This window comes from Lepus europaeus, chromosome 8, assembly GCF_033115175.1.
Source record: "Lepus europaeus isolate LE1 chromosome 8, mLepTim1.pri, whole genome shotgun sequence".
Lineage (NCBI taxonomy): Eukaryota > Metazoa > Chordata > Mammalia > Lagomorpha > Leporidae > Lepus > Lepus europaeus.
Window position 1 is genome coordinate 106193775 of NC_084834.1, and position 20071 is coordinate 106213845.

Below are 20071 nucleotides of genomic sequence, written 5' to 3' on the forward strand. Positions count from 1 at the left end.
GTGAACTAGTGAAAGGGGAGGCAGGATGGAGAGAGATCTCCTGTCTGCTCATCAAATAAATAAATATTACTTTAAAAGATAGTAAGCTCTAGACACATTGGTACAGTTTTTGCAAACCAAGAGAAAGATGCTCATGCAACAGAAAAATGGTCAAAGGTCACAAACAAACATTCTTAAAACAAATGCAATGGGGCCAGCATTGTAGTACAGCAGGTTAAGCCGTTACCTGCAATGCTGGCACCCCATGTGAGTGCTGGCTGGAATCCTAGCTAATCCACTTCTGATTCAGCTCCCTGGGAAAGCAGCGTAAGATGGCCCGTTTACCTGGGCCCCTCCTACCAGATGAAGTTCCTGGACCCTGGCTTAAGTATGGTCTATCCCCAGCTGTTGCAGACATATGGGGAGTGACCAGTGGATGGAAGATTCTCATTCTCTCTCTCTTTCTCTCTCTCTAACTCTGCCTTTCAAATAAATAATTTTTTTAAAAAAAATGCAAACAGCCAGAAAACATATTAGTATTCAACTTCAACATTAACAAAAGCAACTTAAATAAATTTATGTAAGTATAAGCAACTATAAGATATTTTTTTGAACCATGAAACCAGTAAAAATTAAAAAGGCAAATAAACTCCTGTGATGTGAAGAGTGGATCAATAGGAACTCCTTACACTGATAACAGAACTGACCAACATAGTTTTCTTGAAGGTCATTGGGCAAATATGTGTTAAAACTCTTTAATGTGTTCAAACTTTTCAAATATTCTACCATTAGAAATATATAATAATGAAATTGTCATAAAATTTCACAAAATATATCAAAGATGCTCACTCCCTCACAATAAAAATTTGAAGGTAACCTAAATGCTCAGTAACAGATTTCTGAATGTTTTATATGCATTGAAATTATGTTTATATTTATTTAATGACATGAGAAAATATTCATGTTTTTATGTTTTTTAAAGATGTATTTATGTATTTGAAAGACAGGGTGAAAGAGAGATAGGGAAAATCAGAAAGAAAGAGACCAGGAGATATCTTTCATTTACTGGTTCCGTCCCCAAATGCATGCAACAGCCAGGGGTAGGCCAGGAAGAAGTCAGAAGCAAGGAACTCCATTTGGTTCTTCTCTGTGGATGCCAGGAATCCAAGTACTTGGGCTGTTATCTGCTGCCTCCCAGGCACATTAGCAGGAAACTGCATCAGAAGTGTGGAGTAGCCAGGACTCAAACCAGGCACTCTGATATGGTATATGGGTTTCCCACCACACACAACGCCTGCCCCCATATTATATCTGTAAGTTAAATAAAAGACAACCTGAAATGATACATAAGCACACTTTGTAAAATAAATTGCATATATGTTAAAAAGTTGCATACAAAAAACAGCTGAGAAGATATCTCCAAAAAACTAGATTTGTAGATGCTCTGGGTTTCTGTCTACTTTTTTTTTTTTTTTTTTTTTTTGGGAATTGCTCATTTAATATTTATTTATTTATTTATCTGAGAGTCAAAGACAGAGAAAGATTTTTCTACCCCCTGATTCATTCCATAAATTAACACAACTTTCGTGGCCTGGCCAGGCTGAAGCCAGGAACCTGGAACGGAACTCTATCTGCCACGTGGGTAGCAGGGACCCAATACTTAAGCCATCACCTGCTGCCTCCAAGGATGCACATTAGCAGGAAGCTGGATCAGAGGAAGGGGAGTCAGGACTAAAACTGCACACTGAGACATGGGATGTGCGCATCTCAAGACAGCCTGATTTTTTTAAAAAATGACTTATTTATTTGAAAGGCAGAGAGAGAGAGAGAGAGAGAGAGAGAGAGAGATTCCATCCACTGGTTCACTCCCCAACAGCTGGCGCTGAACTAGGTTGAAGCCAGGAGAAGAGCCAGGAACCTCATCCAGGTCTCCCAAGTGGATTCCAGGGACTTAAGTACTTGAACCCTCAGCTTCTGCCTCCTAGGTAAATTAGCAGGGCGCCAGATCAGAAGTAGAGTAGCGAGGACTCAAACCAGGTCCTTCAAAGGGGGATGTAGGCATCCCCAAGTGGTGGCTTAACCCCCTGTGCCACAACACCTGCCACTCAAGGGAGGTTTTAAACAGTACACCAAATGCCTATCACTGGATTATTTTTAAATGAATATTTACGGCCGGCGCCATGGCTCAATAGGCTAATCCTCTGCCTTGCGGTGCCGGCACACCGGGTTCTAGTCCTGATTGGGGCTCCGGATTCTGTCCCAGTTGCCCCTCTTCCAGGCCAGCTCTCTGCTGTGGCCAGGGAGTGCAGTGGAGGATGGCCCAAGTACTTGGGCCCTGTACCCGCATGGGAGACCAGGAGAAGCACCTGGCTCCCGCCTTCAGATCAGCGCGGTGCAGCCATTGGAGGGTGAACCAACGGCAAAAGGAAGACCTTTCTCTCTCTCTCTCTCTCTCACTGTCCACTCTGCCTGTCAAAAAAAGAAAAAAAAAGAATATTTACTAGTTTTGTGATTAGGAAGGAAGGAAAATTGTCACTTCGAATTACATAAGGTTTAAAAAGCAAGAAACACAGAGGACCCACCTATCTGCTGACTTGCACAGATCAAGAATGCTTCAAACATAAAAATGAAAACTCCAAAAATAGAGCTACACTTTCTTAATCTGTTTCACCTCATGCTAAAATACCTGAAATGCCTTATACTTTTTTAAACTTAGGAGAGGAGGGAAATTCTCATGGATGGGGCTTCATAGTGAATGACACTTTCAAATGGAGAACTAGAACAAGGACTCTAATACTAGAGCTATTAAAACAATTTAAAGATAAACTTTTCCATTAGCATCCACAAAGAATTCTTCATGAAAAAAATTTTAGAAAGCAAATAGAGGACCCGAGAAGAGTCAGCATTAGGCTGAATGTGCTAAGTTTGAGAAGCAGCGCCTGTTTAAGCAGTCACTCACTGCTCACAGTCTCCATGTCTCCCTGTAGCACGTGCCCCTCACATGCTGCTTGCCCTTGAACCTGCCAGGTGGGAGGCCTCTCAGAGGCAGCACGGCCAAAGGGGCAGCAGGTGGACTGCAACGAAGGAAGAAGCCATGCTATTATTTGTTTGATATCACCACACTTGCTATTGTTTATCTTCTCATTTGTCAAAACAAAATAGGTTGTGGGGGGCAGAAGCATCTTGGAACTTGGTTGTGCATAATTCTCAGCTCTGAGCTGATCAGCGGTGAGTCAGGACAAAGCAACTGCATTTCATCCTCTGATGGGATAGGATTGATTTTTTAATAACCAAATAATGAGTACAGCTCTCCAAGTTACTATGTCATTTTCTGTCATGTAACACGAAATAAAGACTTTCCCCCTGCATGTTTTGCCCTCTATAAGGTTTTGGTTCCTTCAGAGGATTTAAACAGTATTTTTTTTTTAGCCAATAACATTCTTTTAAAATGCCCTTCTCCCCACTTTTGCAGAGCTGGCCTTTCCCTGCCTGCCTCCCTTCGTTTTGTTTTGTTTGTGATGTGTTGTTTGCCTCTGAACTCTTTTCTCTATTATCAGCTCCGAGTGACAGCCCTGGCTCTCGGCCCGCTTGCCCCCAGGGACCGTGGAGCAAACATATTAGTGAGCGATGATACCTCAAAGTGACCTACTGGTGTCTAATTTTAACATGTAATGACAACTTTTAAACTAAATGCATGGAGGTTAGACAAAAAGTTCACAGCCGATAATAAAAAGTAATAGAAATTATAGCAAAAATATGAAATGCTTGATTAACCTTTCTTAAATGCTACAACTTCTCTCTTTAGCCCTTGGTTCCAATAAAATGCAGGACTCTATCTTTTGATGCACACAAATGGGCTGATGACCAAAGGCTCCTTAAGATGCTCTTTCCTATGCTGAAGATCCCTATGGCAGTTTAGAGAGAAGTTCAAGTCACAACTCAATGCTAACTTCCACTGCTAGTGTGGATTTTGAGTGCATAGCACAAAGTTGCTCAGTTGTTTCCATCTCCGACCTCCACACCTTCTAGAATCTTTTTCCCTGCTCATGAAGTTGCTGAGCATCTGTCTACCTGACTCAGGGGGTCTGCACGCTGCCTGCTACTAGGTGACAGGTAGGGAGAGTGGGAATAGACATGTAAATGTGTTACATGACATGTGATGATTTCACTTAATTCTCCTAACAACCCTCAAATTCTACCTTTATCCTTATGATGAGGGAACCAAGGTCGGGAAAGAGTTCAGTGACCTGCCTTCTCAATGGTCAGAGATGCTAATAGGAGGGACTTTAATAAACTTCTCCAACTGCAAATGCAACATTGTTTCTTCTGCACTACACTGCATCTTGGGGGAGTAATGCAAGGCCCCTTGCAAGCAGCCTGCTTCTTCCAACACAGGACAAACCAGGGCTCAGTGGAATGAATTTCAAAATGGGGGCTTTCCAGGCAGTGATGATGACATGTGGCAGGGTGGGTTTCCTTTTCAATATGGTAGCCTTCTAGCTACCCCAATTCTCCTCCTAGATTGCCTATACTATGCCTAGTCACAGGTTTCTTTTCCAGTCCCCCCTGTATGTGTGAACTCCTGACCTGATTTTCAACTTGTGCATCATTTCTGGCATCCTCTTCAGGTTAGTTCTTAGAAATTACAATGCTCACAAAAAAATTGCGTTCATTTTGTTTGAACCTGACTTCCTTGGATAACGAGCTCTTGTGTAGCTTTTAAAACATGAAAAAGTCAACGGAGCACATCATCCAGAGAAAGATGCCTTCTGTTTGCTTCTCTCCATCTTTGTAAATGGGCTCCACCTACCCTGGGTACCAATATCCAAAATCTCTCCTTACAAGTCAGATTTCCATTTTCAGCCTCACGTGTCCTGCCCAATATGAAAAATTATACACACAGCATCATTTCCCCCTCCTAGCTACTTATCTGCATGTGTAGGTTTTGGAACTTTTCCCATTTACAGAAGTAGATTTTCAAACCAATTCCACAGTACAACAATGCCTGGCAGACTGTGGGCACTCATGTAACACTGATGAATAAATACATGAAATAATTATATCTGCCCATTGGGCGGATGAACACATGAGTCCATCTCCCTTCTACAACTTGTCCCCTAACTACTTCAGACAAATGAAAGGTATGGGGCTTTTTTGCAAATTTAACTACCGAGTTCTGCAAACCTGAAATGACACAGGAATGCTTCACTGGCACTTTCTGTAGGCAGGTCCAGCAACCCATGTCTTCTTACCCACAATCCCAGGGAACGTGCACTACAGACCCCTTGGGAAGGTGCAGTCATTCCTGTAGACACAGTAGTCACCTAGCTATGTGATTTTCCTAGAAATAGCAAGTAGAACCCCTGGACCTCTCAAAAAGGGTGAAAAACCTCCAACCTTATAAGGCCCATGAAAAATTTTGGTTTGGGCCCTGCCAAGGCAACCACAGGTGGGACCTGAAATTCAATAAATCTATTGCAGGCTAGTTTTTAAGCTGATAATTTCATATGGCCCATGAATGAAGTTACCAATACTCAAATGGCTCTTGGCAGAAAAAAGGTTCCCCCCACCTGCCAGGAATCTATAATCTTCAACACACCTAGAGCTGAAGGCAGCACGGGCCAGGCTCTCTCTAGAAAATGAAAATGATGGGGCCGGCGCCGTGGCTTAACAGGCTAATCCTCCGCCTTGCGGCGCCGGCACACCGGGTTCTAGTCCCGGTCGGGGTGCCGGATTCTATCCCGGTTGCCCCTCTTCCAGGCCAGCTCTCTGCTGTGGCCAGGGAGTGCAGTGGACGATGGCCCAAGTCCTTGGGCCCTGCACCCACATGGGAGACCAGGAGAAGCACCTGGCTCCTGGCTTCGGATCAGCGAGATGCGCCGGCTGCAGCGGCCATTGGAGGGTGAACCAGCGGCAAAAAGGAAGACCTTTCTCTCTGTCTCTCTCTCTCACTATCCACTCTGCCTGTCAAATAAATAAATAAATAAATGAAGGAATGTATCTTTAAAAAAAAAAAAAAGAAAGAAAGAAAATGAAAACGATGAGTCCAGTCTGGAATGCAGCGATGTCTCCAAAGCGTCTGGCATGATGAGTTACCATGCAGTGCACATGACATGACTGCAAAGCAAGGCCAAAGCTACCCTGAGCCGTGAGGTTCCGTGGCTTTGCAGATGGCGACATAAACGATACTCAGCACCAATGTGACCTGTTTTAGTCACTAACCTGTAAGGCCTGCTGGCTCCTTGTCCCAAACAACCTTTCTCTACATGCAGCTACCCCAGGAACTAGACTGTTATCTAACAAAGGATTTAAATTGTTCACAGATAACCAAACGGAAGTATAGAGTGCAATGTCTAAAGTCAGAAAGTTTCATAAATTCAGTATCCAGACATCCAGTCTGACATAACCGAGGCTGTGTGGTTGAGGGACACTACTCAAAATTTTGACCCTGAGGCCAGCGCTGTGGCATAAAAGGCTAAGGCTCCATCTGCGGCACAAGCATCCCATATGGGCACCAGTTTGTGTCCTGGCTGCTCCTCTTCTGATCAAGCTCTCTGCTTATGGTATGGGAAAGCAGTGGGAGATGGCCCACTCATGTGGGAGACCCCAAAGAAGCTCCTGGCTCCTGGCTTCAGATTGGCCCGGCTCCAGCTGTTGTGGCCATTTGGATAGTGAAACAGCAGATGGAAGACTTTTCCATCTCTCCCTCCGTCTGTAACTCTACCTCTCAAATAAATAAAATCTTTAAAAAGCATGTTGCCCTTATGCTAATAAGTAAAGGAAATGAAAGCCAGTCTGTACATACATAACATGATCCTAACTGTAATGGAAAAAAATAACATAAGAAATGTAAGAATACAAGAGAAGACAGGACAGGAGCAGGTAGTTGGCACAGTGGTTAAGACACCTGTGTCCCACATCAAGGTTGGATTCCCAGTCCTTGCTCCCGTTTCCCACCAATGCACACCTGGAAGCAGCAGTGATAACTCAAGTAGCTGGGCTCCCGTCACCCATGTGGGAGACCTGGGTTACATTTCCAGCTCTCAGTGCTGGCCCTGGCCTAGAAGCTGTCTTGTGAGCATTTGGGCAGTGAACTAGAGGATGAGAACACACACCCTCCCCCTCTTTCTCTGTGAGTGTAGGTGTGCATACATGCACACGTGTGTAGTAGGTCTGTAGGTGTGTCTGTCTCTGTCTCTTCTTCTGTTTGCCCCTCTGCTTCTCAAATACAAAAAAAAAAAATTAAAAAAAGAGAAGACTTGGAAATAAATCTTCAAAGAAATATTCTAAAATTTTGACAATGGCTACGACCAGAGAGTAGTACTATACATGATTTTTTTAAACTTTTTAATATTTGTATTTTCACATTTTCTGCAATAAAGCATAGTTTTGCAATACAAAAAAAAAACGTTAAAATGTTATAGAATATCAAAGACCACTTTACACAATGTAGTCTGCATTGCTGGAGACAAAACAAAAGAGGAACTTGGAGCAGCATACTCACCCACCAGCTGTGGGAGAGAGGTGGCCTCCCGGTCAAGCATGATGGACCCCTTCTCCATACACGTCCTCAGCTCAAAGAGGCTGTGAAGGGACAGTGTGGCCACGTGGGGCTTGCTCCACCTCTCCCCACCCTGTTCCACTTTTTCTTCAAACTTGATCCACCTGTGTAGATGAGATTAATGAACAGCAATGAGAAATGTTTTAACATACGCTAGCGGCAGCAATGTTAACCCCACCAACTTCACCCCACTGGCATTTTCAAAACATCACTTTATAGGAGTCACCTATAGGAGTGCACCTACTCCCCATATAGGATCTCTGTCCTTAATGTGTTGTACTATGCAAATTAACAGTAAAACTACTACTCAAATAGTACTTTATACTTTCTGTGTCTGTATGGGTGCAATCTGTTGAAATCTTTACTTAGTATATACTAAGTTGATCTTCTGTATATAAAGATAACTAAAAATGAATCTTAATGAAGAATGGGATGGGAGAGGGAGTAGGAGATGGGATGGTTTGCAAGTGGGAGGATGATTATGGGGGGGGGGGGAACGTTATAATCCAGAAGTTGTATTTTTGAAATTTATATTTATTTTTTTAAAGATTTATTGATTTATTTATTTGAGAGGCAGTGTTACAGACAGTGAGAGAGAGAGACAGAGACAAAGGTCTTCCATCCGCTGGTCTGCTCCCCAGATGGCCGCAACGGACGGAGTTGTGCCAATCTGAAGCCAGGAGCCACAAGCTTCCTCCAGGTCTCCCACGTGGGCACAGGGGCCCAAGAGCCATCTTCCACTGTTATCCCAGGCCATAGCAGAGAGCTGGATCAGAAGAGGAGCTGCCGAGACTCAAACCAGCAACCATATGGGATGCCTGTACTTCAGGCCAGAGCTTTACCCTACTGCACCACAGTGCTGGCCCCCAAATTTATATTTATTAAATAAAAGTTTTCTGGAAAATAAAATCTCCTTTTGTGGAGTTGTACCATCCTGTTATATCATTAATTATGCTATCTTCACAAATACACCCAAAGTCACAGCACCATTTGATTCACTAGTGTTAGAAAAAGAAAGCACGGCCGGCACCACGGCTCACTAGGCTAATCCTCCGCCTTGCGGCGCTGGCACACCAGGTTCTAATCCCGGTCAGGGCACCGATCCTGTCCCGGTTGCCCCTCTTCCAGGCCAGCTCTCTGCTGTGGCCAGGGAGTGCAGTGGAGGATGACCCAAGTGCTTAGGTCCTGCACCCCATGGGAGACCAGGATAAGCCCCTGGCTCCTGCCATTGGATCAATGCAGTGCACCGGCTGCAGCGCGCCAACCGCAGCAGCCATTGGAGGGTGAACCAACGGCAAAAGGAAGACCTTTCTCTCTGTCTCTCTCTCTCTCACTGTCCACTCTGCCTGTCAAAAAAAAAAAAAAAAAAAAAAAAAAAAGAAGAAGAAAGAAAAAGAAAGCACACCAGAAGAGCCAAAGCACCCTTGGTTTTATATCTTCCTGTATGAGGCCATGAGCTTCTTCAGAATGATAATTTATCTAATTTCTTAAAGTAAGTAGGGAAAAAATATGCATTTCAAAATTCTCCATATGGATAGGGACTACAGTGTATAAAAACAGCCACTATTGTGAGGATTCTGTTGTGACTTCACAAGGCAAGTTTATATAAGCTGAAATACTAGGTATAACCCAATATATATTTCACATATTTAGAAACTATGATGTATGAAGTTGGTTAGATGAATGTCAAATTTCCCTGTGCTGATGCTGAAAACAGGGCCAGCGTATTTTGCCACACCTTATTTCTTTTTTTTTTTTTTTTTTTTTGACAGGCAGAGTGGACAGTGAGAGAGAGAGACAGAGAGAAAGGTCTTCCTTTGCCGTTGGTTCACCCTCCAATGGCCGCCGCGGTTGGCGCTCTGCGGCCGGCGCACTGCGCTGATCTGATGGCAGGAGCCAGGTGCTTCTCCTGGTCTCCCATGGGGTGCAGGGCCCAAGCACTTGGGCCATCCTCCACTGCACTCCCTGGCCACAGCAGAGAGCTGGCCTGGAAGAGGGGCAACCGGGACTAGAACCCGGTGTGCCGGTGCCACAAGGCGGAGGATTAGCCTAGTGAGCCGCGGCGCCGGCCTTCCACACCTTATTTCAACACATATTTCTCAGCTGACATGGCTTCCCCTCTTGTTGAGATTCTACTGGAAGCTTTGCCCTTTAAGTCTGCTTCCATGTGTATTCAAAAACACACAAGCTCACTGAACAGACACATTCTGAACATAATGCATCTCCTATTAACCTTGGCAATGGAACAAACTGCCCTCTGTCATAGCTTTTACTTTCTAAGACTTCTAGATGCTGTGATACTTAGCAATATATATCCACAAAAACAAAGAAAAAAGGAAGAAGTCTAATGGAAATGAGAGCCAAACACACAGGGCAGCTTTTACACCCCAGGCACTACCCCTATAGACTCTTCCTATCCAGTAAGAGAAAAGCAGGGCAGCATCAGCACTTTGCTGTTCATCACGACCCAAACAAAACCACTCCCCTTCCCATCAAAAAGAAGTGAAAGATATTCAGAAAAGATAAAGAGAGGGTTAAAAATTGTTTTCCTACATTCTTCACCCAAAGGATTAATGATTGAAAAATGTTTCCCTAGAAAAAGCTAAACGCTCACCTAACTCACTAAAGATGAGAACAAAGGGCAGAGATCAGAGGGAGCTCTACATAAGGTATTATTTATAGCCTTAGTACCACCCCCAGAGGAGGCAGAAAAAAAAAAAAAAACACATTAGTGGAACCAGAATGAAAACAGATCAAGAGATCAACCACAATGTCAAAGAAAATGTAGACTTTTAATCAAGCCCAACACTCATGTGATTCCGAAGTATTCTGTCAGATCCAAAGACTCTCCCATGCCCCTCCATGCTCTCACAGCCAGGCAGCTCCCACAGGCCAGCCATAGCTGTATTCCCAACTGCAACATCAACTGTAAGACTCTCCTCCTTTCCCCTCTATATCACACCTCAAAAAAATAAAAATAAAAAAGTCCAGTCAGAACAGGCATCAGGCACAGCAGTTCAGACATCAGCATCCCATATTAGAGTGCCTTGGTCCCAGTTCCAGCTCTGTTCCAAATTCCAACTTCTGTCTAACGTGCACCGGGGTGAGGGGTAGGGGGTAATGGCTGGAGTACTTGGGTTCTTGTCACACAAGTAAGAGGTCGGAGCTGAGTTACAAGCTCCTGGGTACAGCTTGGTCAAATATATATATATACATATATATATACACACACACACATATGCATATATGTGTGTGTGTATATATATATATATATATAGAGAGAGAGAGAGAAAGAGAGAGAGAGAGAGAAAGAGAGAGAGAAGGAGGCGCCAGCATTGTAGCACAGCAGCAGGTTAAGGCCCCACCTATGATGTGCACCCACAGGAGTGCTGCTTCAAGTCCCCGCTGCTCTACTTCCGATCCAGCTCACTGCTAATGTGTTTAGGAAAGCAGTAGAACATGGCCCAAGTACTTGGGCCCCTGAAACCGGGATGGAGCTCCAGGCTCCTGGTTTTGGCCTAGAACAGCCCTGGCTGTTGCGGCCATTTGGGGAGTGAATTAGCAGGTGGTAGATCTTTCTCTCTATAACTGCCTTTCAAATAAGTAAATAAATCTTTTATTCAAAAAAAAAAAAAGAGGCAGGAGCAACATTGAAGAAGTTTTTTTGTTTTTGTTTGTTTGTTTTTAAGATTTATTTATTTGTTTGAAAGGCAGAGTTACAGAGAGGCAGAGGCAGACAGCCTTCCATCTACTGCTTCACTCCCCAAACACCTGCAATGGCCGGAGCTGTGCCAATCTGAAGCCAGGAGCCTAGAGCCTCTTCTGGGTCTCCCATGTGAGTGTAGAGCCCAAGGACTTGGGCCATCTTCTACTGCTTTCCCAGGCCATAGAAGAGAGCTAGATCAGAAGTGGAGCAGCCAGGACTCGAACCAGTGCCCATATGGATGCCAGCACCACAGGTGGTAGCTTTACCCACTATGCCACAGCACCAGCCCCACAACCAAAGAGGTTTTAAAACTTCACCACTGGATCTAATTTATTTCTACAAAATTGGTTGGCACACATCCTGAAAGAGAATGAGAACCTACTACTGCTCCTGCCCATGTGTGATTAAATTAGTATATCTTCTCTTTGTTGGTTATTAAAGTCAGAGGAATAGGAAGAACTGAGAAAAAAAACTAATGATTCTTATAGAATTCTACAAGCATAACCAAAACAATGAAGTAAGGTAATTGGGGTTATTTTTAGAATAACCAGTTTGTGGCACATTGGTCATCTTTCTGTACTTGCTCAGAGTCTTTAAGTGTGTGCTGGCAATCAGTATGTGAACCATATTTAGATGTGATATGACAAGGTATTGCTCAAGATAAGGTTTTAGAAAACAGAAGATTCAATAGAATATGAAATCAGGTCAGGATTACACAAAATTATGTCATCTATAAAAATTCTAGTGACTCCTTGATTTTTACCAAGAGTTTTTTTCTATTATTATCTTTTATTTGACAAGTAGAGTTAGACAGTGAGAGAGAGAAACAGAGAGAAAGGTCTTCCTTTCGTTGGTTCATCCCCCCCAAATGGCCGCCATGGCCGGAGTTATGTCAATCCGAAGCCAGGAGCCAGGTGCATCTCCCTGGTCTCCCATGCAGGTGCAGGGCCCAAGCACTTGGGCCATCCTCCACTGCCTTCCTGGGCCACAGCAGAGAGCTGGACTGGGAGAGGAGCAACCGGGACTAGAACCCGGCACCCATATGGGATGCCGGCACCGCAGGTGGAGAATTAACCAAGTGAGCTATGGCACCAGTCCCAAAAGTTTTCTTATTAGCTGGAGGATAGATACTTTGGTCATAGAATTTAAGCCCAAGATGAGTGACAAGCATTAAAAATTCTGTAAAGTGGAGTGTGAAAGAGAGAGAAAGATAGAGATACAGATATCTTTCATTTCCTTCTTGTTTTTCCAAAAAAGTGCCCGCTTCTAACAGCTGTCATCAATCTATATCACCAAACAAAGCATCACTGTACACAGGATGTGACGGGAGCTCTTTCTTGCCATCACCCTTGCTGTGGTCTGAATGCTTGCCACATACTGAAATCCTAACCCCCAAAGTCATGACTCTAGGAGGTGAGGACTTTTGGAGGTGATTACTGTATTCCAAAGGATGCCTCACTTAGCTAGCCAGTCCCTCCCACCATGTGAACATGCAGCCAGGAGGTGCCAACTATGAGAATAAAGGTCTCTTTAGACATTAAATCTGCTGGTGCCTTGATTGTGGCCTTCCCAGCCTCCAGAACCATGAGACATAAATTTCTGTATCTACCGCTGTATCTAGCCAGGCCATGGTGTTTTGTTTTAGGAAGAGCTTAAATATGACATTGAGGTGCCGGTGTTGTGGCATAGCAGATTAAGCCACTGTCTGTGATGCTTGCATCCAATATGGATGCTGGTTTGTGCCTCGCCATGCTCCACTTCTGATCCAGCTCCCTGCTAATGGACCTGAGAAAGCAGCAGAAGATGGCCCAAGTTCTTGGGCCCCTGCACTCATGTGGGAGACCTGGAAAAAGCTCCTGGCTCACAGCTTTGGCCCAGCTCAGGCCTGGCTGATGTAGCCATTTGGGGAGTGAACCAACAAATGGAAGATTTCTTTCTCTGTCTCTCCCTTCATCTGTGTATCTCTGCTTTTCAAATAAATAAACAAATACTTTTAAAAAATAATAAAAACCATGACTTTAAGTTTTAAAAGTACATTTAGAAATTATAAATCCCAACTAAGTTGGATTGATTAACATAGCATTACTCAGCCAGCGCCGCGGCTCACTTGGCTAATCCTCCACCTGTCTAACTCTCTAACTCTGCCTGTCAATAAATAAATAAATAAATAAATAAAAATAAAAATAACCATAGCATTACTCATGCTCCCAGACAGCCCCAGCCCCTTGGGTCAAGATTTAGCCATGAAGGAATGAAAAATGTAAAGTCTCAACTAGCCAGTTTCTTAGAATTTATATTCCTAAGGGATAAGCATTATCAGATTAGCATCTATTTCACTTTGAGTTCAGTAATACTGAATGTTGTGATAATGTCATCGCATGGCTAAACTCAAAAGGGGAATCCTAGGGTAATGCCTATTAAATTCCTTTTAAAATGAATTGCTCTAATTGTTCAAGGAACTGACGATACTTCTAACATCTGCATTATGCATGACAGAATGGCTTGCTTATTTAAATAGATTGTCTGTAGGTAATTTCATTCCATAGACTCTACATGCTACGTGTCTCTTCCTCACATATCAAGGACAAACTTAGAAAAAAAAAAAAGCAGAGTGCTACTCAATTCAAATGAGAGCCCATTAAGGGAAAAGCTAAGGCAAAGGTACCAAAGTTCAGCCCACTCAAGTGCCAACGAATCTGTAGAGGTGCTTTAGAGCCATGTAATTATGGTTTTCTAAAAAAATAGACATTTTTACTGTAGAGTGTACTAAAAGCCGCTATCTACCCTTCACGATAACTATGAAAAACCATACATTTGCAATAAGTTTCCTACTTTTCCTTTTGTTTCAGTACTTGACATGGACAGGAAAATTAATTTCAGGAGGTGGCTTTTTAAATGCTTGCAATTACAAAACTGTTGTAACCTTGAAGGAGGAGTTTATTAGGTGAAGTTTATTTATTCTCAGCTCTTAGAAGAATAACCATAAAGTCCTTTGCAGTTAAACACACTTTGAGCGACTGCCAACCAAAGAGCATTTCACTCTTTGGTTGAAGAAACAGAAGGCCCACTGAGAATCACTGCATTTTGCAACTTTCCAATCATATGATTAAAAGTAATTAAGGAAAGACAAGACCTCGAACTTAAAAACATGCCAGTTTTTCAGTGGAAAATAGACATGACCTTTGCACTAGACTACAATCCAACTAAATAAACCAATGGCAAGAGTAACAACTTTCTTTTTTTTTTTTATTTTTTTTATTTTTTTTTATTTTTGACAGGCAGAGTGGACAGTGAGAGAGAGACAGAGAGAAAGGTCTTCCTTTTGCCGTTGGTTCACCCTCCAATGGCCGCCGCGGTAGCGCGCTGCGGCCGGCGCACCGCGCTGATCCGATGGCAGGAGCCAGGTGCTTATCCTGGTCTCCCCTGGGGTGCAGAGCCCAAACACTTGGGCCATCCTCCACTGCACTCCCTGGCCACAGCAGAGAGCTGGCCTGGAAGAGGGGCAACCGGGACAGGATCGGTGCCCCGACCGGGACTAGAACCCGGTGTGCCGGCGCCGCAAGGCGGTGGATTAGCCTGTTGAGCCACGGCGCCGGCCCAGTAACAACTTTCTTGCTAACTGCTAGGGACCAGAAAAGATGATGCTAGTACATACCTGGGATAAATGATGTTTTTAAGAACAATTCTTAACTTTTTCCATCAACTGTAAAAGCTATTGCATAGAATTATTTAGATATAAATACATACTCATGTAATTACACAGAAGATTAAATTCCCTGGGCCTTTTTCTTACAGAAAAATAAACTTGGTCTGAAGCGGAATTTCCCAAAGTAATCTAGTAGAGAAAAGAGAGATACATCAGATACTCTTGAGCAAAGAGTGTTTTCTCTCTCTTTCTCGGGGCCCAAGGTGTAAATGCCTGTGTTGGTGTTCTGTGGTCATGTCTTTAAAGTTCAGAAAATCTTTTTTTTCTACCAAGGGACATGGGATATTTGTAACATCATTCGTAGGCCATACAAAATTATCCACTTAAAAATTATCCTGCTATAAATTTTGAGTCTACCATTACCTTGGCAGAGTCAGACCAAATTATTTTGGAGGCCTTAATATGGTCCACCGGTTAGGCGTCCTCACCCCTGCATGTTCTGCAGAGGTGAGTTGGGTCAATCTACCAAACAGAAGCACAAACAGGTGCTCATCTGTGCTGTCCAACCAGAAGGGCAACGCCAATAACCTTTCCATTTGTTGACCTGCCGTTGCTGAAACCTATGATGGCAAATCTCTTTACCCAGGTTTGGCGGGACATTTTCCACTACTCTAAGGGGTGATCTTTAGCATACATGCATCTAACAAGGATGAAGTCCTATACTGTTTATTTCGAAGTTTACTGAAGGGAAGCCAAAAGCTGAGAATCATTTTTGCAGATGTATCCCTAACTCAAATAAATAAAGAACTGGGTGGAGGGTCCCCTCCTCCTACTTTGGACTATCACTAAAGCTGGGCCAGTTCGCTTCACGTACCCATTAGCCACTGCCAAAGCCCTGAACATTCTCAGCAAGAAACATAGGCTACTTCATCAATTCCAAATAATTTCATTATAATGACTGCTAGGTGACTGAATGCCATTATTCAATCACCCAACATTCAGAAGTATCCTTTTGAAAAGAGTGACATTCTTTGTGATTCTAGGGATCATACACATTTATCAGGTCTGATAAGTCTCCCCTTTATGATTTCATCTTCAACTTGCGCTCCATTTGAGAAAGCCCACTGAAAATTCAAAGTTCTAACATTCAGGAAAGAGAAAAACAGGGAAAGGATGTGAAAAGGAGGGTGGAAGGATGGGCTATGAAATTAAACTTCATATAAACAAAGACTTCTCTTATTCACTGTGTTAGATGACTACTGTGCTTTCCAAGACTTCAAATAGGACATCTCCTCCATTACTGAAACAATTCTTCTTACTGTTTGAGGCACAGGGCCAACCTGAAATCCCTGAGGAAAAACTAAAATCACAGTAATGCTGAGGCTCAGGTAGGATATTCCTGGTCAAATAAAATAATTAAAATGGAAAATATGAAAATTTAAAAAGTACATCAAGGTGCTATTGTGTTCTGTGAAGTTTAAGTTCCCACTAGAAACTACCTTAACCTTGTCAAGTTCAGAAGGTTAACTCTCTATGGAACAAAACAGTCTACAATTGGGTTTTTCATAGGAAAAAAAAAATCAAATTCGCAAGATAGCCAGAAAAAGATTCATGCCACATCTCCAGATATTAAATGAAGTCCTGCTAGCACTAAACTTTTTATTAGTCTGGTAGGTTTGAGAGCTTTCAAGAGGAGAGAGGAAAATCTATCATATCTGGAAACTGGCCATCACAAATGGAAGTTAAATTATTACAGGGGAAGACATTATGGCCATAGATTAGAACATTCACATCCCATACTGGAGTGCCTGGTTTGAGTCCTGGCTATTCAGTGCTTCTGGTCCAACTTATGCTATTGCACATGGAGGCAGTAGTTGGGTTCCTGCCACCCATGTTGAGTAATCTGGATGGAGCTCTAGGATCTGGCTTTAGGCTGGTCTAGCCCTAGCGGTTGTGGACATTTAGGGAGTAAACCAGCAGATGGGAGATCTCTCTTTGTATCCCTCCCTGTCTCCCTTTATCACTCAGCCTTCCAAATAAATCTCTTAAAAAAATTACTACAAAACATTCTGAAGCAGAGTATGTCATAGGAAGGAAAGACTGCCAAAAAACTGAACATTTCTACATGGAATCATCACCTCCAAACTTCTCCATAAAATTTAGGCAGAGCAGAAAACTAAGGATCAAGATCTGATTTCTCTGTTACTTCATCTAATCCATATGTCTTGAGTGTGGTCTGTGAACCAGGTTGGTGTAGAAAAACTAGAAATATGGTGACAAGCAAAACAACTAAAAGTCCCTGTTCTCTAAGAGCTTTAATTCTATTGCAGAGAGAGAATAACAAGATACCTAATATGCTACTTGGTGGTGAGAGCTAAGGACAAAAATAATGGAGGAAGAGTGATAGGAAGTATTGGGGAAGGTTTCAGTTGCCGACAGGACAGCCGCTGAGAAAGTATTTGAGTAAACTCCTTAGGTGGGTGACGAAACAAGCCATGCAGGTAACCACAGCAGTGCATGGTGGGAAGAGCATCTCAGAGGGAAAGCCACGTGCAAAGCCTGTCACAGAGGACCATAACTAACCAGTGGGACTCAAGTAGACCAAACAAGGGGAACAAATAAAGGAGGCAATGTTAAAGAGATTGTGATGAATAGTTGATGAGGGAAGTAAGGTACAAGGAAACCTATTAAGCATCAGGCATTTGCAATAATCTACATGAGAGATGATGATAGCTTGAACTATGTTGTGGAAGTACTGAATTTGAAATGTAATGAGATATCTGAGTATGTCTGAGAGTAAAATAAAATTTTCCAATTGACCAGATAACAGGTGTGGAGAAAGACAGGAGTCAAGGAAGATCCCAATGTTCAGGCTTAAGCAACTAGAAGAATGGGATTGCTTACAGAGATAGGAAGATCTGTAAGAGGAACAGATCTGGACTTCAGTTCTAGGGATGTTAATTTTGAGACTCCTATTAGCCCTCCAATTATTTGATCCCAACTAAATACAGAAATAAATCTAGGGAGCTGGCGCTGTGGCACAGCAGGTTAAAGCCCCAGCATCTCACATGGTCACCAGCTCGAGTCCCAGCTGCTCCTCTTCCAATCCAGCTCTATGCTATGGCCTGGGAAAGCAGTAGAGGATGGCCCAAGTACTTAGACCCCTGCACCCATGTGGAAGACCTGGAATAAGCTGCTAGCTCGTGGCTTTGGATCAGCTCAGCTCTGGCCATTGTGGTCATTTGGGGAGTGATACAGCAGATGGAAGACTCTCTCTCTCTCTGGCTCTACTTCTCTCTGTAACTCTTCTGTCTTTCAAAATAAATAAAATAATTCTAAAAAAAGAAAAGAAAGAAATCTAGATAAGGACTATGAATGCAGATGTCACAGGTCCTCTCCTGAGTTTTTTGTTGTTGTTGTTGTTTGTTTTTTTTTTTTTTTTTTTTTTTTTTTTTTTTTTTTTGACAGGCAGAGTGGACAGTGAGAGAGAGAGACAGAGAGAAAGGTCTTCCTTTGCCGTTGGTTCACCCTCCAATGGCCTCTGCGGCTGGCGCGCTGCGGCCAGCGCACCGCGCTGATCCGATGGCAGGAGCCAGGTGCCTATCCTGGTCTCCCATGGGGTGCAGGGCCCAAGCACTTGAGCCATCCTCCACTGCACTCCCTGGCCACAGCAGAGAGCTGGCCTGGAAGAGGGGCAACCAGGACAGAATCCGGTGCCCCGACCGGGACTAGAACCCGTGTGCCGGCGCCGCAAGGCGGAGGATTAGCCTAGTGAGCCGCGGCGCCGGCCCTCTCCTGAGTTTTTTATCACTGGAAAATTGGGTGCTTAGGATCTCTACTTCCACAGCTGTCCTTCTGTCAGAAAGAGGAATTATAACAAAACTCCAACTTTGATCAGTCACTATTTGCAAGAAAGTAGTATATTCAGGGCAGTTGTTTCTAAGGTAATAAGTCTGTAATTAATCACACATTCAACAAATATTACTAAGCACTTATTAGGAACCAGGCAATGGGAAAACTAGTGAACAGACAAGATGATCCTTGCCTTCAGATCAATTAAGGCAAAGCAGGAGAGCAAGTGTACAGAATATCACATATACAGCAATTTGGAAAGTCCTACATAAGAAAGTATAAATATCTATTATATAATTACACAAGAGTGAAGACTATGTGAGTAACTTTTCTTCCTGAACAGCTTTCCCTGACACACAAGGCTTCCTTTCCAGCAGTACAGTCACTTGGGGACCAATTAGGCCACCAAAAACGCACATGTGCTCTCAAAAACAGTCTTTAAGGATGCTAAAGCACTCAAGGACATCTTAATCTTTAAGAGCCTAGAAGGAAACTACTATGGCCATCTCACTCAAAGTTGAATTGCCTATTCAACAGATGGTCATCCCTCTTTCCTCTGGGAACAATGTTATGTAAAATAAAGTGTAGTCTACAGTTGACTGAAAGAAAAAACAGAGAATTAGACCTGAATTCTACTTTATGATAATTAATCACACATAATCTCAAGGTGAAAATAAGAATCTAAATAGGTCCTAGAGTCGCAAGAATGAAATTTCGGAACTGTAAGATATTTACAGTGTTGGAGAGACTGCAACCTCAATATGACTCTCACTTGATAGAATGGGAAACTCAAGCTCACAATGACCATGTGACTTGCTCAAAGCCAGACAGGTAGTGAACAGCAAAGACAGGACTCAACCAAAATTTCACTCAATTCAGGCTATACCAGCACAAGTCTCACTCTGCATTTTCCACTACAAAGAAGGAAAAGGAAGAATTAGATGGAGATACTAGTAAAAGTTCTTGCTTTGGAAACCTTTTGGAAAATCTTTCTTTTTTTTAAGATGTATTTATTTGTTTGAAAGGCAGAGTTACAGAGGGAGAGACATGGTGAGAGAGAGAGAGAGAGAGAGAGAGAGAAATCTTCTATTTTATAGAGGACTTGTAGTATACAAGCTATTGGTTCTGAGATAGGAGAGTAAGAAACAATAACTTTATCGGGGAAGATGTCCCAAAAGGGCAAAGAATGAAGAGCTTCAAAAGAGGACATTAAAGACGAAGTGGAAAAGTGCTATCAAAAGCTTTTTAATTAGAAGAGGAAACTATTAATTAGCTATGCAACACAAGAGTTTAACAAGCATATCCACCAGAGGTGTCTATTAAAAGA

The 20071-nt window shown here is 42.9% G+C and overlaps 1 protein-coding gene across 2 annotated transcripts in view; it reads right to left on the minus strand.

Annotated features, from left to right (window-relative positions):
- Window positions 1-20071, minus strand: part of SLC4A4 (solute carrier family 4 member 4) — a 380068-nt gene that overhangs the window by 208599 nt on the left and 151398 nt on the right. For both annotated transcript variants that reach the window (XM_062198724.1, XM_062198725.1), the window contains one exon: window positions 7484-7644. In XM_062198724.1, coding sequence (XP_062054708.1) covers window positions 7484-7644 — 161 coding nt within the window. The remainder of the gene's footprint in view (window positions 1-7483; window positions 7645-20071) is intronic.